Here is a 19,878-nt window from a genome sequence, read left to right as displayed (position 1 = left end):
AATGCCCAAGAAGTATGGACAGTCTGAGCATCTCAGAAGTCATTGGAATCCAATTCGAGACTTCCGTCCAAGCCCGGCTGCCCCCTCCGTCTGGTGAAAGGACAGCTTTGGAAGTACGACCGATGCACAGGACAGTGTCCAGCTTGATGTGTTTTCTCCAACCAGAACATAGCAGCCTCCACCCCGGAAGCTTCTTGTGCCTCTTTCTAGGCTTCACCCTCCCACAGCAACGAGGCTGAATCTGATACGAGGCATTTGTTTTGCCCTGTTTTGACCTTGATAAAGATCAGGATCTCTCCGTCGGCACACTGTTGGGATTGGGACTGGGTGATTCTCTGTTGCCATGGGCTCTCCTCCGCGCTGTACGATGTGCAGAGGATCCCTGGCCTCCACTCACTAGGTGCCGAGAGCGCCTCCTCCCCTCTGTTGTGACAACCAAAAATGTCTCCAGACATCGCCCAAAGTCCCCCGGGGGTGCAGAACTGCTCCCAGTCGAGAACCGCTCAAATAAATGGAATCACCGGCTAGGTCCTTGCTTGTGTCTGAGTCCTTTGGTCGTTGCTGTGTTTGTGAGGTTTCTTCATGCCATGGTGTGTAGTTGTGGTTTGTGATTCTCCTAGTGTAGAATTCCATGGTGTGAATAAGCCACAGTTTACATAGCTGTTCTACTATTGGTGGGCAATGGGGCTGTTTCCAAGTCGGGGCCATTCTGAATTATGCTCTACAGATGCGTGTACAAGTGTTGTGGCGAACACACATTTGCACATCTGTTGGGTGTGAGGTCTGTTGGGTGAGGGGATTCGCTTCTTCTCCTGCCAGTGGCCATGTGGCCTTCATGCCTGAATCATAAAGGGACTTCCTCATACTATGAGGTGGCCCAGACAAACCCCCGCCCCTTCAGCCTTCCCCTGGACCTGGCGGCATGCACCCCAGTGTGCCGCTGCAGTCATTCTACTTAAGCCATTAGCGCTCCCCAAATGGCCCAGTGGGGACACCCAGTCTTTGGCCAACTGGCCACGGCCCAAACCTTGTCCCCTGATGGAGCCTGGGGGTGCCTGGGACGGCACCACTCGGTCCTGCACACCTGTGCTCCACACCTGTCGGAGTGAGAGCCCCAGACATCTGGGGGGAGACCAGCCCCGGGGGGCAGGTGATGGGCGCTGGCTCCCACTCTGAAGACCTTTCACAGGACTGTCCCTTCCCTTGGTCGGAAATGTTCTTCTTATCCATGTATGTGCTAACCAAAGCAATAGGATTTGGGTGCCAGCCCTTGGATCAGAATTTCCTTCCTTCCTTCCTTCCCTCCCTTCCTTCCCTTCCTTCCCTTCCCTCCTTTCCCTTCCTCCCTTCCTCCCTTCCTCCCTTCCTCCCTTCCTCCCTTCCTCCCTTCCTCCCTTCCTCCCTTCCTTCCTTCCTTCCTTCCTTCCTTCCTTCCTTCCTTCCCTCCCTTCCTCCCTCCTTCCCTCCTTTCTTCCCTCCCTCCCTGCCTTCCTCCACTGCCTCCCTTCCTTCCCTTCTTCCTTCCTGTTAAAATGCATGAAGGAACTCTGTATGAACAGCCTGGATGTGCATGGGGTGCAGAGAGAGTAAGAAACTCTCCAAGGCACTTATGAACCCAAGGCAGCATGCAGTGTGTGTGCGTGCGTGTGCGCGTGTGTGTGTGCGTGTACACACTGTATCTTATGGATGCAGTGCATGGTGCTCCGGCATTGGGCAGATGGTGGAGAGGCACAGATAAAATGCTCGAAACCCATAGGAAGTTGAAGCTTCAAGGGAAGGTTCCCGGAATAGTAGCTGGCCCTGGAAAGTTGGGGGGAATTTTGGGAAGTGTAGGTCTAGGACTGGCTTCCGGGTGAGGGAAGGGTGTGAGCGGCCACAAGGAGACAGAACTGTCAGGGTGCTTAGTACGTCCTCGGTCCTAAGCCCTCAGCCAGCCTGTGGAGACGTCACAGTGACCTCTGGAGGGGACCAAGCACCTCAGTTTCCCTGTCTGCCTCTGCCACACACGCAGGAAAGTCTGGTGGCTGCGGAAAGAGCTTGGGGCCCAGCCTCACCAGCCTGAATCTGCACGTCTCCAGCCTGTGCACGGGGGACCGCTGGTGTCACCCAGGGCGCAGAGAGGACTGCGCGGCTCAGACGGGCTGCAGAGGCAGCGGTGACCTTGCATGGCGTGCATGGATGTGCCCTCTAACGTGCATACCATGAAATTCACTCTCCGGGGCTTACAGTTCTGCAAGTTCTCAGCAATGCGTAGATGCCTGTGATCACAACCCCAGTCATGAGTTAGAACCTCCCCTCCCCCCCAGACACTTCCTCCAGCTGCTCCCGTGGTCACCCCACCCCTGAATGGGCCACCCACGTCCGGAATACCGTGGGAGTGCAATCACAGGGCATGTAGCCTTTTCTGTCTGGCTTGATTCAATGTAACCTCATGAGCTTGAGATCCACACACGTTTTGTACATCGAGAATTCATCTACTTTTACTGCCGAGTGGTACTTTATTGTGTGACTGTACCACCATTTTGGGGGTGTTTCTTCATTTTTTGTCTGCATGTTGTTTCCAGTTTGGGGCAGTTATGAGTAAAGTTATTATAAACATTGGCACAGGTTTTTGTATGAATGTAAGTTTTCATTTCTTTTGGGCAAATACATAGCGGTAGTATTTCCAGGCTGTTTGGTTAATGTATGTTTATAAGAAACTGCAGAGTATTTTCCAGAACGGCTGTACCATTTTCCTTTCCAGCCTGCTTTGTATGGGAGTTCCAGCCATTCCACATTCTCGCCACAACTAAATAACAGATCTTTAAAAAAAAAAAAAATTTAACCATTTTTAATATGTGTAAGTGGTATCTTATGATGCTTTTAATTTGCATTTCCCTAATGATTGATGATGGTGAACATCTTTTCATGTGTTTTTATACTTTCTGTATATCTCCTGTTCAGCGGCTGTTCAGATCTTTTGCTCTGATTGTTGATTCGTCAGAGCTCTTTATATATTTCTAGTTATAAGTCCTTTGTCAGATACGTGATTTGTAAATATTTTCTTCCAATCTATGGCTTGCCTTTTCATTCTCTCAACAGTCTCACAGAGGAAGTTTCTAATTTTGATGAAATCCAGTTTGCCCATGTTTTCTTGTATGGATTGCACTTTTGGTGTTGGATAAGAGAATTTTTTGCCTACCTAACTCAAGATACTACCTAACTCAAGAAAGTCTCCTCCTTTGTGTTTTTCTAAAAGTGTTAAACTTTTATGTTTACATTTAGGTCTGTGATCCATTTCCAGTTAATTTTTACATAAGGTATGAGGATGGGGATTTTTGGTAATTCTTTTAATTAAATTTTTAAAACATTTATTTATTTTTGAGAGACAGAGAGAGACGGACCATGAACAGGGGAGGGGCAGAGAGAGAGGGAGACACAGAATCCGAAGCAGGCTCCAGGCTCTGTGCTCTCAGAACAGAGCCCAATATAGGGCTTGAACCCAGGAACCGTGAGATCATGACCTGAGGCAAAGTCAGACACTTTACCAACTGAGCCACCCAGGTGCCCCACATATGACATTTTAAAAATGTTTTAATGTTTGTTTATTTTTGAGGCAGAGAGAGACAGAGCATGAGCATGAGAGGGACAGAGAGAGAGAGAGACACAGAATCCGAAGCAGGTTCCAGGTTCCGAGCTGTCAGCACAGAGCCCGACGCGGGGCTCGAACTCACAAACCGCGAGATCAAACCGACTGAGCCGAAGTCGGACGATTAACCAACTGAGCCACCCAGTCACCCCAACTTTGTTCTTTTCTTGGCTATACTTGGTCCTTTGCCTGGGAATATGTATGTTGTCATCTGCTTATCTATATCTACAAACATGCCTCCTAGAATTTTGATTGGTATTGCAATGAGTCTCTATATCAATTGGGGGAGAATTCACATCTTGACAATATTGAATCTTCCAGCTCATGACCATACTATTCTCTCTGCTTATTGAACTATTCTTTGATTTATTTCATCAGTATTTTGTGGTTTTAACATTCAGATCATGTTCATGTTTTGTTAGATTTATAGGAAGTGCTTTAATTTTTTGGTGCTCTTTCAATGGAACTTTTAAAAAAAAACTCTAATTATTCATTGCTTGACTATAGACACACAATTGATTTTTTTTAATATTTAAATTTTTTTTAATGTTTGATTTTGAGAGAGACAGAGACAAGGACAGAGTGCATGCAAGGGAAGGGCAGAGAGAGAGGGAGACACAGAATTGGAAACAGGCTCCAGTCTCTGAGCTATCAGCACAAAGCTCGACGTGGGGCTCAAACCAATGTACCACAAGATCACGACCTGAGCCGAAGTCGGACGCTTAACCTACTGAGCCACCCAGGCGCCCTGACTTTTAAAAATATTTTAAGTATGATGTTAGCTCTAAGTTGTTTTTTGTTGTTGCTGATGGTGGTTGGTTTTTTTTTTTTTTTTTTTTGTAGTTGGTCTTTGTCAGATTTAAGGAGTTCCTTCTATTTCGAGTTTGCTAAGAATTTTTACCATGAATGGGTATTTAATTTTGTCAAATGAGTTTTCTGCAGCTATCGACATGATTATGTTTTGTTTCTTCTTACTTCCATTACTGTAATGAATTATATCAACTGACTTTTAGAAATGTCCACCCTGAGGCGTCTGGGTGGCTCAGTCGGTTAAGCAGCCGACTTCGGCTCAGGTCATGATTTCCCAGTTCATGGGTTCGAGCCCTGTGTTGGGCTCTGTGCTGACAGCCAGCTCAGAGCCTGGAGCTTGTTTCGGATTCTGTGTCTCCCTCTCTCTCTGACCCTCCCCTGCTCACACTGTCTGTCTGTCTCTCTCTCTCTCTCAAAAATAAATAAAACATTTTTAAAAATTTAAAAAAAAAAGAAAAGAACAGAAATGTCCACCCAGATAACAAGAAGTGCATTCTCTTTTTATGTATTCCTGGATTCAGGTCGCCAATGCCTGTTGTCTCCTTTTTGTCTCTGCTCAATTAGGCTATTGATGTTCAACTTTCTTTTCTTGCCCTGTCTTTGATGTTGGTAGCAGGGTAGTGTTGACATCGTTAATCCAATTTGGGAAGCATTCCGTAAAAAGAGGTGGAAAGTGTCTTTCCGTCTTCTGTTTCTTGGAAGAGATTGTGTAGAATTGGTATGATTCTTCCTTATGGGGTTGGTAGAATTTGTCAGGGAGGTCACGTGGGGATTTCTTGTGGCAGAAGATGTCCCCTGCCTTCTGCAGGCAGTGCTCCCAGCACTGATTGACTGACTGAGAAGCCGTGGGTGATGCTATTTGGCTCTGCCCTGCACAGCTACCTCTCCGGGGCGCATCTGGACTTGGACATGGCGTTCCGTCTCAGTTCCACTGTCAAAGCCTTCTTGACACATCTTTGGGTCCCTCACCTGCGTGCACACCACAGAGCGAGCCCAGAATATGTGCAGGTTCCTACGCAGAATTAGGGGATCCCTTCGCCACCCTCTTCCCCAGGGATACTCTGTGCCTCCCGGAGGCCTTCTTTCCTAACCCTCCAAGTGGGAGTCCGTGTTTCTGTCAGCTTGATTGCCCTCTGTGCCACACGGCTCTGCACGTCCAGGATGCCGGCTGGGCAAAGCAGGAGCTGAGAGAAAGAGAGAGAATAAGAGGAGCTCCCCACACTCCTCACACCTCGAGGGCCCTTTTATCAGTTACCCGGACCACTGACATAGAAGCATAGAAGCCCGGCCAGCTCGCTCCAGGGTGGCCAGAGCGAGAAAAGAGAAAGAAATTGGGGGTTCCCCCAAACTCTCCGGCTCCTGGGACCCCCACTTCTCTATGCTCTGTCTGGAAAAGGGGAGTTCTCTCGGGCTTTTGCTGTCAAAGCCGGGGAGAAAGGGAGAACCCGAGTGAGCTCACCACACCTGCACCCTCAGGGTCTCTTCCTGCCCAGCGCACCTGCCGAGGCTCACGGCACGGGGCTCCCGGATCCCTGGTTCGTGCTGCCCGGCGTTCCTAGTTGGGCTCGGTCATGGGCTTACTCTGCTTCACCAGCACCAGAAGCCTTTTTGATGTATTTTAACTGTTTCTTAAGGACCCCTGGGCGCAGGGCTAGCGCCCTCTGTGTTTGTGCAGGAAAAAGACCCAGCGTAGAGGTGACCGCGCCCAGCAGCACAGGGGCCCTGGGGCCGGGATGGCACATCGTCCTGGGGCGTCTCCAGCCTCATTGCAGGGTCTCACCCCCGCCCCCAGGCAGGAGATCGGGCCCTGTGGCTGGCATGTGGTTCTGATCCAGGGGGGGACCCGTCTGGGGGGTGGTCTGTGGGGTCCTCAGGCAGGAAACGGGGGCTCAGCCACCTTTCTCTGGCCTCAGACGCACTGCCTCTAGGGGTCTTCACCATCAGAAGACGTGGTTAGAGGATCGCTGTTTATCTTGCAGTGGGCTCTCTCCTCTTTTCTCGTGCCCCCGATGGAATTCACTTTCAGTTGCCCAGAACCGGAAGTGGAAAATGGAGACCACCAAAAACTCCCCAGGATGGTGAGGCCCCGAGAGGGGAACAGGCCTGGCTCTGGGCCCCTGGGGGTTGGGCCCAGCCAGGGATGACAGGAAGGACAGTTAGGGCCCCCGGGTGTTGAGTCCTAAAGCCGGGATGTGGCCTTTCATCACCCCAGCGCGTGGTTCCCGTTACTATCCTCATTTTACAGATAGAAGACGGAGGCCCAGAGAGGGGGAGTCACTTGGTCCTGTCACACAGCCAGAAAGGAACAGAGCCAGGGCTCAGCCCCATGCCTGATTCTTCAGCTCAAGGAATTAGCCACAGCTGCCCTCCTTCATGCTGTGAGATCTGTAGCTTTCTTCTCGTCTCTGTCAAAGGGCATGAAATGCCGTTGACATTTTGTCTGTATTCCTTTTAAATGTCCAACCCTCCAAGGTCAGAGTCAGGTTTCCCTCTGGCATCCATAGTGTCTGTTTAGCACCTGCGGGCACCGAGTAGGCCTTCTGTGTTTGTTGAATGAATAACAAACAGACGGATGGCACTCTCAATGAACCCAGCCTTGAGATCTGGACCACAGAGACTCTCCGGGAATTAGTAATGAGAGAAATTACGTTTCTAATGATTGCAGGCTGGCCCAGAGGCATCCCTGGAATTTTCCAGTGAACTAGGCACCCAGAGAACCGGGGCTGCAGCTGGTGTGCTTGGGAGAGACGAGACTGAGGGCGTGGCCCCTTGCACTGACTCTGAAATCACAGCTGTCCATCAGAGCAGCCCCACACAGAGTCGCCAGGCTTGGCAAATAAAAACACAGGAGACCCAGGTATAAACCTGAAAGTCAGAGAACGTTTCAGTACGGTTTTTCACTGTAAGTATGTCCAGTGCAGTGTTTTATACATTCATTTTGTTGTTGCTTCTCTGAAGTTCAGATTTAACTGGGCGAGGATGCTCTCTGAGGGCCTGGCTACCAGCCACACGGCTCGCACGTTCGGACCCTCTGCACCTGACCCTGGCTTTCTCCGCGTCTGGTGCGGGCTTCTGAGAGCTCCGCTTGGCCTCGGCGAATACTCACCTGAGCCTCTCCCGGATAAGCGAGGCTCAGAGGGGGAAACAGGGCTGCAGCGAGGCCAGCACCCAGGTGGCCGGCCGTGAGCAGACCAGAGTACCACCGCCCCCTGGGGATGGGGACAAGATGGCTGTTTTTAGCCCTTTTTCCCCCGGTATGAATGTAACTTTGAAATCCACCGCTCGGGAGCATCAGATCCTACTTGTGGCTGGACTAGGACGCCCCGGGGACCCGAGGGTGGCCTTTTAAGGGAGGAGGGTCTGGTGGGGACCAGCCTGTGGCCAGCAAGCCCACTGCACAGAGACTCCAGCAACAGAAGCCCTTTGTCTCTCCTGTCCCCTCCTCTGAAGCCTGGGCAGGGTTCAGGGGGCGTCTGCCAGGGCCACCTCTGGTTACCAGGCTTTGAAGAGTTTCCTTTTGAAAGCGTTTTCTGTTCCTTCCCGTGGCGAGGCCCAGCCTGGGGGAGATTTATCCAACCTCCCTCTTCTCAGCGGGAACAGATGGGGACGTGGGGGCCAGCCTCCTCCTCAGAGCAGCTCTGCCATGTGAGACGGGTCCACAGCAGCCACACCGCCTTGGAACCCGTCCACCCCGTGCTAGGCTCCCACGTGCCACATAGCGTGACTCCAACACTGAGAGACAGCGGCCCGGGGGGCTGGGTACCACCATCCCGGCCTCACAGAGGTGCTGGGTCCCCAGTGGTGATTGTAGCCACCTCGTCTGCGATCTACTCCACTGTTCAAAGCATTGCTCTTAATGTTAGAAGTTTAAAAATACCAGGGCCACCTGGGAGGCTCAGTCGGTTAAGCGTCCAACTTCGGCTCAGGTCATGATCTCACGGTTCGTGGGTTCAAGCCCCGCGTTGGGCTCTGTGCTGACAGCTCAGAGCCTGGAGCCTGTGTTCGGATTATGTGTCTCCCTCTCTCTCTGACTCTCCCCCACTCGTGCTCTGTCTCTCAAAAATAAATAAATGTTAAAAATTAAAAAAAAAAAGTGAGGTGCCTGGGTGGCTCAGTCAGTTGACCATCTGACTCTTAGTTGCAGCTCAGATCCTGATCTGACAGTTCATGGTTTGAGGCCCTAGTCGGACTCTGAGCTGACAGTGAGGAGCCTGCTTGGGATTCTCTCTCTCCCTCTCTCTCTGCCCCTCCCCTGCTCACGCATGCTCGTTCCCTTTCTCTGCCTCTCAAAGGAAATAAAATATAAAAAATAAATAAAGATACCAAAAAGTAACAGACACCCATATGCTCAGTGACCAGAAGATACTATTTTTAATATTTCAGCATGTTTGCTCATCTTTTCTTAGGATAAAATATTTCAGACAATACCAGTCTCCTTTGTCCCCAACCGTTTTCTCCGTGGCAACAGCCATGGTGAGTCTGGCTCATATGCTCACAATTCGTGTTTATACCTTGATTTCGTATGTGTGGATCCAAGCATAATACAGAGTATTCCGTGTGCATGTTTTCAACTTCAGGGAGGGTCTCTGAGTTTCTCTTGCGACTTGCCTCTCCCCCCACAGAAAGCATTTCGCACCTGCTGGCAGCCCCCTTTATGAGGCAGTGTTTGGTGTTTCCGTGTGGTTTGGTGAGAATCCAGAACCTCGGACAGATTAGGAAATGGGCCCGGATCACCCAGCCAGGAAATGTTGGCTCTAGACTGAATCTCGGCATACCCTCCGAATTCTTGGCTGATGGTGCTGGAATTTTCTTTCACCAAATATTGTTTTGAGCTCCTGCTCTGTTCTAGGCACTGGGGATACTGTGGGTAACAGGGAGGGTCCCTGACTTCCTTGAAGTTATCGTCAAGAAGCACAGCCTTGAGAACACTGACCTTGAACATGACCTTCCCGACCTGTCTTGGTGCCCCCTCCTTGACAAGCCAGCAGACTTTTTCCTGACCTGGATGTGACCATCTCCTCTGACGGGGAAATGAGCTCCCCTCTCCTCCGGCCGCTGCCCTATCCTGTGTCATCCTGACGGGGAGTGTGACTCAGCAACATGATACCCAAGCTCTTGTTCTGCCTCCGTGGGCCCCTCTCTTCTAGAGTTTGAATTTGGGAGCTTTAACTGCCCAAATCTGCTCTGAGCTGAAACCTCACCCAAGGGCTCCATTCCCAGAGCACCAGTGACTGCATCTGCCCACTGGTGTGAGAAGGGCCCCATTGGCCACCCCCAGAAGGGAGATGCGGCATCTCCAAGGGACCTTCCAGATGCTTCTCTCACCACCTGCTTCTGGGGTGACTCCAGCCGCCACCCCTCACTCTGACCATGAGTCTTCCTGGCCTTCCGAGCTCTTCCCAACTTCCAAACGATGCAAAAGAGGCCGAGCTTTTTGTTTGCTTGCTTTCTATTCACACGATTTTGCCGTTCAATCTTCTTTTCATGTCTTTCCCGGCACTTTGAATGTCGAATCTGTTTGACAAAGGGGGAAAAAAACATAGATAAAGAACCAAACACCTGAGACAGATGGACTGAATGACCTTGCTGGCCAGACTTGGAATATCTCTCGGCCTGAACATAAGTTGGGGAACAGGAGGGCGGTCTGCCGCACCTGCAAATGAGTGTCTGATTAATTGATCGTGTAAATGCACACGACCTGAGACGCCAGGCTCCCCATTCCCTCCCTTCACCTTAAGCAGCTGGAGAAGAGACGTATATAATGCTCCTGGTTCCGAATTTCTACAGGAACGATAGAAGGAGAGAATATGAGGATTTACTGGGTAACTATCATGCGCCACATTTTAATCATATTTGATTTTATTCCCTTCTTGCAAGAATCCTGCTGGCTCCACTGAAGAGAAAGCATTATCTTTATTTCTTCCAGGCAAAGGCGTTAAGGGACTCACCCCAGCTCTACTCCATGTGATGAAGCTGGATTCACCCCGAGTCTTTCGAGCCCCAGAGCCCGCCCTTGTCCCCAAACTCGGAGGCAGCGGTGCCCGTCAGACACCGGCCGTGGTCTCTGGTGGCGCTGAGCTGACTGTCGCGGCAGTTGCGGGCCCAGGAGGGGGCTCACCCCGTGGAGAAGGCACCATCCTGCCGCTGGGGTCTCAGGTTTATGATGTACAGCCCGTGGGGGGGCCCCTCTGCTAACTTGAGTTCATTAATCCCACGTGGCTGTACTTGTCACCTTTTCTGTGTTAAGAATGGGGCCGAGGGCGCTTGAGATGAATGCGCCGTGTGGCTGGCTTCAAGAAGAGATCCCAGGAAGTGGGAGCCCGAGCTCCAGCTAGGCGAGCCCCTGGGTGCGTCCCCTTACAGGGCAAAGAGACGCTGCAGGTGTGTTTAAGGTTAAGGACCCTGAGATTGGAGGTGACCCTGGATTATTCGGGTGAGCCTGGTGTGATCACCAAGGTCCCCACACGAGGGAAGCAGGAGGGTCAGAGAGAGAGGTTGGAAGATGCCACACTGCAGGCTTGGGAGACAGGACGGGGTGCGGGCCAACGTGGGCGCCTCTGGGAGCTGGGAAGCAGGGAGCACAGCTGACACCTTGACTGAGGCCAGTGAGACCCGTGCCAGACGTCACCCTACATGTAGGGCAGCCCATCAAGGCCTCCACGGGAGCTGACACAGGGGCAGTAAATGTGCGCAGCGGAGCAGAGCGTGGGGAGGGGGTGTGGGGTAGAGGGTGTTGGGCGGAAAACCAGTGGAGGCAGCAGTGCCTGGGCGGGGTGGTGCTGGCGCCGGGGTCAGGTCCACCTGGGGCTGATGTCTCCTCCCCCAACAGAAGCTCCGGCCACTTTCCCCCTTTTCTCCAGGGATTTGATGAAAATACCCATTGAGCTGGCGCTCCCTGAGGGAGGCGGGGGGGGTGGGGTGGCACAGGCCTCCCCAGAGGCCGCAGCGGGATGGAAGAGCATTTCTGTCGCACAGTTGGGGGGGGTCAGGGGGTCTGCCCGGAAACCCAGCAGGGCCCGGGGTGGGGGAGAGGGAGGGACAGAGGTGGCCAGTGGGGACACCGGGGTGTGGGTAAACCCTGGGGTATGGCGGGCCCAGGGGAGGCCGTGCCGAACAAGTCCAGGTGCACAGGGAAGCAGAAAGTGCAGCTTCGTGCCCTGGCTGCCGCCCCGCTGTCCAGGAGGCCACCAGCAGAGTGTGTCCACGGCCTCACCTCAGCCCTGCTTCTGCTGTGGGCGGCCAGAGGAAGACACTAGAGAAGGTGGGCCCCCTGGGGTGGCTGGGGCACCGACCGCTGCAGATGGGCAGGAGGAACCCGCTGGCCTCCATGACCCCTGCTGGGGGCGGGGGGCAGGTGGATGTGGGGGCCGTGGGGAGATGCGGGACAGGCCGTCAGCAAGTGTCACAGTGATAGCTAGCTATTTGTCCCAGTTGAGAGTGGCTGTCATTCATTAGTGAACAAGCATTTATTAGGCACCACTGTGTGCCAGACCTGTGTCAGGCTGTAGAGATTCCACTGGGGAAGCAGAGTGGGACTGTGTCTGGGATGGGTGGCTGCCAGGACAGGACGTGGTCATGGGGGCACGCAGGAGGGAGGGCTCCAGTGGAGAGGACTGTTGGCTGAGCTCTGAAGCAGGAATGGATTGAATAGGAAGGCCCAGAACCTTCCCTGCAGGCCAGAGGCACAGCTGCCCTGCCTTGCCGGCCCCCCAGCCCCCTTAGGCTGCCTGCACCTGATTCGGCTGCAGCCCATCCCGTCTGTCACCTGCATGGGGGGAAGGAGGAGGTCACGGCTCTCTTATTATTGAAATTCTAGGTTGCATTTTTCGTAGAATATATATCAACTGTTATTTCATTTGTGTTCATCATTATAGTTATTAATATAGTAAATATGTCAATTTAACTCAACGTGTTAATTTAAAATACTGCTTAACTCTAATGCACACATATGTAAATACAGCGCTGGCTGTGTTCCCATGCAGTGAACACACCCCTGTAACCACTGGCCCCCAAGGCTCGGCCCCTGGCCTGTCCAGAGATGCCCAGTGTCCCTCTGGTCACTACACCCCCAGGCTGACGGCTGGCAGGTCCCCACCTAAATAAAGGACAGAGCTGCGTTATGGATGTAATGCCGATCTCCTCTGAGCCCACAGAAGCTTCTGGGATTCGGAGGGGCCAAGCACAAGCTGCCTGAAGGTGGCCTCCCTGTGGGGGTCTGATGGCTTGTGCTCCAGTGGGATGTCCTGCTTTTCATCTTCCCTCCCTGGGCCCCTCTCCTCTTCCTCCGGCTCATCCCCGGGCTGGAGTGTGGGCCCATGAAGGCAGGAACCCCATCTTGCTCACCACTGTACCCAGAGTCAGGAGCTGGGGCACCTAATTAATACCCGCCTCGTATGTATTTGTCAGATGAGTGGCCGAGTGAGATGGCCCCCAATTTGCTCCCCTGTGGCCCGAGTCTTCCTGGGGGCAGTGACCTTCACGACTCCAAGCCCCAACGTGGAGTCTAACCCTGGAGTCGGGGCAGCTGTGTGCAGAGCAGGAAGCACAGGGCTCCACAGCCTGACAGGCTCTCAGTCCTGACTCCACCATGAAGTAGCACTGTAGTCTTGACCTCTACTTACCCACCTGTGAAATGGGGATATAGTGATACCTCCAACAGGATAGATGAGTGATTAAATAAACATTTTTAATGTTTGTTTGTGTGGGGGGATGGGCAGAGAAAGGAGACAGAGAATAGGAAGCGGGCTCCAGGCTCTGAGCTGTCAGCACAGAGCCCGATGCGAGGCTCAAACCCACAAACCGTGAGATCATGACCTGAGCCGAAGTTGGCTGCCAACAGCTGAGCCACCCAGGCGCCCCTAAATGAGGGTAATTTAAAATCTTTTGGGGGCGCCTGGGTGGCTTAGTCAGTTAAGCATCCGACTTTCTCATAGGTCATGATCTCGCGGTTCGTGGGTTCGAGCCCTGCGTCGGGTTCTGTGCTGACTGCCGGCTCAGAGCCTGGAGCCTATTTCAGAGTCTGTATCTCCCTCTCTCTCTGACCCTCCCCTGCTCACGCTGTCTCTTTCTCTCTCCTAGAAATAAATTAAAAAATAATAAAAAAAAATAAAATAAAATCTTTTGCACATTCCCTAAGCATGCCAGGGCTTTATGCTGGTAGTAGTAGTGCTCAGGAAGTGTGTGTTGAAAGAAAGCTTCAGTGTTCCTTCACTCGGGCGCCATCCAAAACAAACACCACGGGCCTAAGAGTTGCCTGAGCCAACCCTGGGGGCATAAGGCACATCAGCCCTTGGAGTGATCTGGAAGGGCCTGGAAAGCCTGGACCCTGGTTTCCTGGGCTGGAGCAGGGAGGGGGTCCCTCCATGGCTGTGTGGAGGGTCAGCACGTCCCCACCCCCCAGGCTGGAGCCTTCACTCTGATCTCTGGGGTGCGGACATGCTGGTGCCCTCTCTTCTGGGGAATGTGTCCCTGTGCACAGAAGCTCTGAAATGTTCGTACACATTGACTCAGAAGTTCCACAGCTGGGAGCCTACCCCCAATAAATAAAAATGCATGAACAAGCATGCATTTGCACCCCCAAATGTATGTACGGGATGTATATCAGGGCATTATTTGTAATAGGGAGAAAAAGAAATTCCTAAAATCTCCCACCCTAGGGGGTTGGTTAAATTATGGCTTGCACTTGTGGTAGAATAGGATGCAACGGTTAAAGTGGTACTTCGATGGACCTTTCTACAGGAAGGTAAAACCACATGTTTGAATATGTTCTCTCTCTCACGCACACATACATACACAGAAAACAGATTCAAAAGAAAAATACCGCAGTGTTGACAAGGATTATCCTGAAGTGGTGAGGCTCATTCTCATTGTTTTCTTTAGCCTCTCTTATGTTTCCTTAACGTTCTGTGAAGAGCATGATGACTTTACCTTTGGAAGAGGAAGGAAGAAGTCTTACAATCCAGGCGGGCGTGGAGGGCGTGGCCTTTAGAAGGGGCGTGGCCGTCAGAGGGGCGTGGCCTTTAGACTGCAGATCTGTAAGTCCCGCCTATTGCCAGCAGTCTTGGCGGGCCGCCAGGCTGCTGAGTGCGCGTCTTAATGCTTCCGCCTGCGAAATGGGCATGCGGGTGTCGGCTTCCAAGCACGGCGGTCAGTACTAACTTTTATAGCTTAAAATGGGCACTGGCCCATGACAACAAACACAAGGAGAGCCCCGCGGGCCCCGCCTAATTCTCTCTCTCTCTCTCTCTCTCTCTCTCTCTCTCTCTCCCTCTCGCAGCTGCCCATGATGGGAGGCGCCTTCATGGACTCGCCCAACGAGGACTTCAGCACGGAGTACTCACTCTTTAACTCTTCCACCAACGTCCATGCGGCCTCCAATGGCCAGGGCCAGCCGGAGGAGCCTCCGCGGTCCTCCAACGACGCAGTCTTACTCTGGATTGCCATCATAGCGACCCTGGGGAACATTGTGGTGGTTGGGGTGGTGTACGCCTTCACCTTCTGAGGCCCGGGGTGTCCGCCAGCCCCAGGCCGGCCCACCCCGCGCCGGGCTCGCAGCAGGGCGGGGCTTTGCTCGGAGCACTGTCGCTGTTGGCCTTCGTCTGTGCCCACCTTCCGGAACCAGGAGTTCTGACCAGGCGCCGGTCTCTTCTGGGCCAAGCAGCCCTGGTTTCCCACGTTCTGTGCTGTGGTCCATCCCATCCAGAAAACAAGGGGGTGTGAGTTACCAGCCCCCGGATGCCAGACTGCGCAGAGCCTTCCAGGGGCAGACTGGGGAATTCTTGAAACTGCATTCCAAGAACGTGAGACCAGAAGGAACAGGCAGTCAGGTCTGAAATATGAACATGGCCGATCGCTTGCTGGCAGTAAATAATCACACACGTGTCTTGTTTTTATGCCAGCTTGTCACACCTGGTGTGCCAGGTGCCAAGCAGGAGCTGCCCGCAGAACTGGAATGATCCCAGCACGACCTTGGTTTCCCACTCAGCCCTTTGGAATATTGGCGGTGATTAGCAGGGCCATAGAATGTTCCTCATTTGACTTGGACAGGGCTCCTCCGTCACCAGTCATTTGTCCCCTTTCGAGACCCAGATGCATCAGGAAACCCAAGGACGGCTAGATTTCCAGGGGTGGGAGGAGGGGTTATCTGCTGGACAGACTTTCTCTTCTTTTTTAAAAAGAGAAGAAGAGCTTTTAAGCTTTAGACCTGCCAGAGAATCGAGTCTTCAGACCACCCGCCTGAAGATGCTTTCCTCTCTGAGAAATCATGGAATTTTAGATGGCAGGCTCACGCCCACCTCATCTTCTGACAGATGGGAGGGAGAGGCGTGACTTCTGGGATCACAGGGCAGATTACTGGGGCGGTCAGAGCAGGAGGGACATTTTCTGAGTCGGGTCAGGGCTCTCCAGGCCCCCACCAACCAGTCTCTTCTCTGCTGCCCTGGGTGAGGATGCCCAGATGGTCTGGAAGCTTTGTAAGGTAGGCGGGGTATTCAGACACCTGCCTTTGACCCTTGGCGTGGCTCCCACATTCTCTTGCAGGCGTGAATGCGCTCTGTCTGGGTCAGTCTCCTTACGTTCCTCCAGATCAGTAGCCAAGGGGGGCCTGGCAAGCAAGGGAGCCCCCACACAAAGACTGGAGCAGGACAGGATGTGCTTTGGGGACAGGGCCGCATGGGAAAGGGCTCACTCTCCTTCTGTCCTTAGAAGAGGCCCCTGCATGGTACCCCCTTCCCCAGGCCTCACCCCTGTGCCGACCAGAGTGGGAGAGGCTCACCTTGGAGCTCCTTCACATGCAGGCCAGGAGTGGCTTTCTCCCTGTGCCGTGCAAAAGAAAATGAATAGCACACACCCCCTCCTCTGTGGCTGAGAACCTGGAAAGACTGGGTGAGAAGCCGTGGTACCGTTTGGGGACAAGTACTCAAAGGCTGGACATGTCCCTGTACTCTCAGGAGAAATGAGCATTCCTGATAACGGGCAAAGGGACATCTCGATTGTCCACAGGCAGCCACTCGCTCGTCTGGGAGGCTGTCGCTGAGCTGCTGTGATAACAGGATTACCAGCCTGACCTCCAGATGGTGCGGGCAGACGGCCGCCGGCTCTTCTTAGCCACATCTGTCACCGCAGCCACATATGCGTCCATAAATGCTTCAGTTCAAGTGGGGAGGTCCGGAGCACGGAGAGCTGGCGTGGGCTTTGCAGAGAAGGGATGTGGGGCCTTCTGCCTGGGCTCCTTCTGAGATCACCGACAGGACTGTGCTCTCTGCAGGGCCGGCCGGGCTGGGTGGTTAGCGATTGCAAGACCATCACCCCAGCTGCTTCTCCAGCAGACCCCCTCCGTGTGTCAGGCCCCCACGTCCGCCCCCTGAACAAGGCCCTTTTTTGTGACAGGTGTCTTCATGGAGGTCCAGAGCCAGAGGTTAAGGCAATGCTAGGAGGTCACTCTAGCACGTCTCCATGTCCCCAGAGGAGCCTGCAGCCCCGAAAAGAGGCTGGCAGCATCTCTTTATTCCCCAAATGGCCTGGAGCCATGGCAAGGAAGAGAAGGTTCTGTGCACCATGATGGGGAAGGAAGGGAGTGTGGTCCTAGCCCTTAAGGAAGACCAAACAGCCCTGGCAGGCCCGGTGCTCTCTGGAAAATTCTGCGCACAGGGGTCTCCCCCATGAAGGCTTTCTTTCCCCCTGGCATAAATGCCGGTTAAATCCAATTTTCAAGTATTTCTCTCTATTCAGCTACAGGGCCATAGACCCGAGGCCGGGAGACTGAGGGACCATCTTGTCCAAACTTTGCATTCTGTGAAGTCTCCTATGGTGTTTTTCTCTGTGGTTTTTTGTTTTTCCCACCGCCACTTAAATAACGATGAGGACAGATGCGCATGTGAATGTCCAGCGAAGGGTAAAGGACAGATTTCCAGCCAGAGAGTGAGCTGTCCTGTCCCGCATGCTTTACTTAGCTAGGTTCCGTCTTCGATGTGAGGTAGTGGGCAAGGGGCATTGTCCGGGCACCGTGCTAGACTCACATGCACGTCTTTAATCTGTACAGTTACCTTCCGGCATCAGTGCTCCGATGCAGAGATACCAGACGAGGAGCTCAGAGTTTGCCCCAGGCCACACAGCATGAAGGTGCCAAGTTGGGGTTTGAGTCTGGACCATCGGGCTCTAAAGCCAGTCTCTTCCTGCCATACCACGCTGCCTTCAGTGGCTGCCTGACACCTCCAGGCACGTTTAAACCAGGCTCTGGGCCTGCAGGGGCTGTTCCCAAGGTCCCACGTCATGGTGTGGCTTGGGCCGGCTCTGGCTTCTTCCACAGGTAGGAGTCTGACTGTCCTCAGAATGGGGCACGCCCGTCACCTGCCCACTGCCCTCTCTGTCCAGGCTTCGGGGATGGTGGTTGCCTGCTCCCCTCTTTAAAGTTGAGCACAAGCTTTTTTATGAAGCCACAGAAATTTCTAGAGAGCAACTTTCTTGGGACCACACAAAAGGACCCTGGCCAATACCTGGAGTCCAACAAAGGGGCCCAGCCAAGGAGTGAGGCGCAGGCTGCCGGAATCGCCGAGGAGAGGTGGGATGGTCTGGGACATCCCAGCCCAGCCTCGGGAGTTCTCTCCAGCCCCAGGGCTGTCCTGAGCAGGAGGGACAGAGGCCGCTCTCGCGGGGCCCAGCCTGGAGCTCCCGTTCTGGTTTCTCCTGGGTGAGCTTGGCCCCAGAGCCCACCTTGACTCGATGAGCCAGCGCTGAGGAAGAAGGGGCTTGCCTCTTGTTCTTCAGGGAAGAGGTCCTGCATTTGCCAGAATGTTCTTCATGCTTGGCCCGCCACATGTCTCCCCATGTCCCCTCTGCAAGCCAACGGTGTCCCACACCTGTGTCTGTTGGCATGTGCGACACTTCACTGCCCAGAGCAACACCTGGTTTCGGAGGGGCTGAGCCACTGTCACGGGAGCTTGGAGGAGAAGCCAAAAGACACTTCGGGCAGGTGCATCTCGAGGGGATCTCACCTCCTGTGTGGGCCTGGGTAAGATGATCGCTCTGCTGTCCCTCCTGTCCCTGTGGGATCAAGGTTAAGAGGAAAGTAAGACTCCCCTGACCTCCCTTATCCCCCCAGAAAGAGACCATTCTATCTATCTCCTTTGAGGGGTTTCCTGGGATCCAAGGGAGAGGGTTAGGGGGGCCGGCCAGTACCACTTGGTTGGAGACTCAACAAGCCGTTTTCCAGCCTGTTCCCAATGGAAAGCTTGGATGCGGCCAGACCACTAGCATATGTGGGAATCCCTCCCTGAGGACTGGAAAGACTCCACCTTCGTCTGCGCTGCTACCCAATCCACACAGATGTCATTCTCCTTCCTCGTGAGCATGACCTTCTTTCATCAGTATTAGTGATGTTACTAATAATTATCATCCTTACTGTTGTCATTTCTTGTGCCCCTGTTCCCTGTGCTGTGCTCTGTTTGCATCCCATTCACTTCTCGAATCACCCCTCAGGGGGCAGAAGTGAGGTGCAGAGAAGCACACATCAGTCATTGTCCCATTCTTCTGTTGAGAAAACTGAGGCCAGGCTAATGTGCCTCAGAGAGAGCTCTAGAGAGCTGTGATTCAGATCCAACTCTGTTGGCCCGCCAGGCTAGGTAGTAACCCTGTGTCTTCCTGCGTGCATGCACTCTAAGGGGAGCCCCCTGGAAGGGACCACCCCAGGGCGGGGGGCTCTGAGGCCGGGGCTGTTGGGGTCCCAGGTGTAGGTGCTGGAAAGGGGCAGAGCGGTGCGCACGTGTTTATCAGTCTCAGAGTCTCACAGTGGTAAAGAGGCGTTAGAGAGCCTCCAATCAGAATCTAATACTTGGGAGGGCAGCTGGGGCCAGATACTGACTGGAGACCCGGCAAGTCTCCGGCTTCCTGGTTCAAGGCACATCTCCCACTGCATTTACCAGGGAGTGCAAGGGTGGCGCTGGATGTGAGCTCCAGCCCCGGGGCAGGCATCATGCTCTCTGCCACCTGTTACCTGGCCTGCACACCATCCCTTGCATGCCTTTGACCATCCCCAGAGCAAGTCCTAGGTGGGCCGGGCCACTGTGACGACGGGTCGGCCAAGGAGCTGTGCTTGTTGTGCCTGATTCGCGAGTCCCCAGAGACCACCAAGGAGCCGACACCGATGCAAGTACAAAAGAGTCTTTATTACAAGCTCGAGCAGGGGCTCACCCGCCTACCAGTGTAGTGGCAGCAAGGTGAAGCCCCGAACAATAGTGAGCAGGGTTTTTATGGGGTAAGGGACGGGGGTGTTACAGTGCACACGTTGTACGTATGACATCATTACATAAGCTCCAATTACAATTGTACAGCATCCAAGGTAATAGTTTTGACTATTCAGTATCTGTGAGGTGTCCGTTACTTTTGGCCGGGACCCAGTCATGACCTTTGAGTATCTTTTGAAAATGACTAATTATGAGGTGAGC

General features: G+C 53.3%; 1 protein-coding gene across 1 annotated transcript in view; it reads left to right on the top strand.

The window, feature by feature from the left end:
• The window catches only part of CUNH14orf132 (chromosome unknown C14orf132 homolog), a 55,108-nt gene extending 35,520 nt beyond the window's left edge, over window positions 1-19,588 (top strand). Inside the window, exon 2 of the mRNA XM_039222085.1 lies at window positions 14,715-19,588. Within this exon, the coding sequence (XP_039078016.1) occupies window positions 14,715-14,939 (225 nt within the window). The 3' untranslated portion in view covers window positions 14,940-19,588. The remainder of the gene's footprint in view (window positions 1-14,714) is intronic.
• Window positions 19,589-19,878: the final 290 nt, after the last annotated feature.

The sequence above is a fragment of the Hyaena hyaena genome, unplaced genomic scaffold, assembly GCF_003009895.1.
Source record: "Hyaena hyaena isolate Hyena2069 unplaced genomic scaffold, ASM300989v1 scaffold_1053, whole genome shotgun sequence".
Taxonomy (NCBI): domain Eukaryota; kingdom Metazoa; phylum Chordata; class Mammalia; order Carnivora; family Hyaenidae; genus Hyaena; species Hyaena hyaena.
This window is presented reverse-complemented; position numbering and strand designations above follow the sequence as displayed.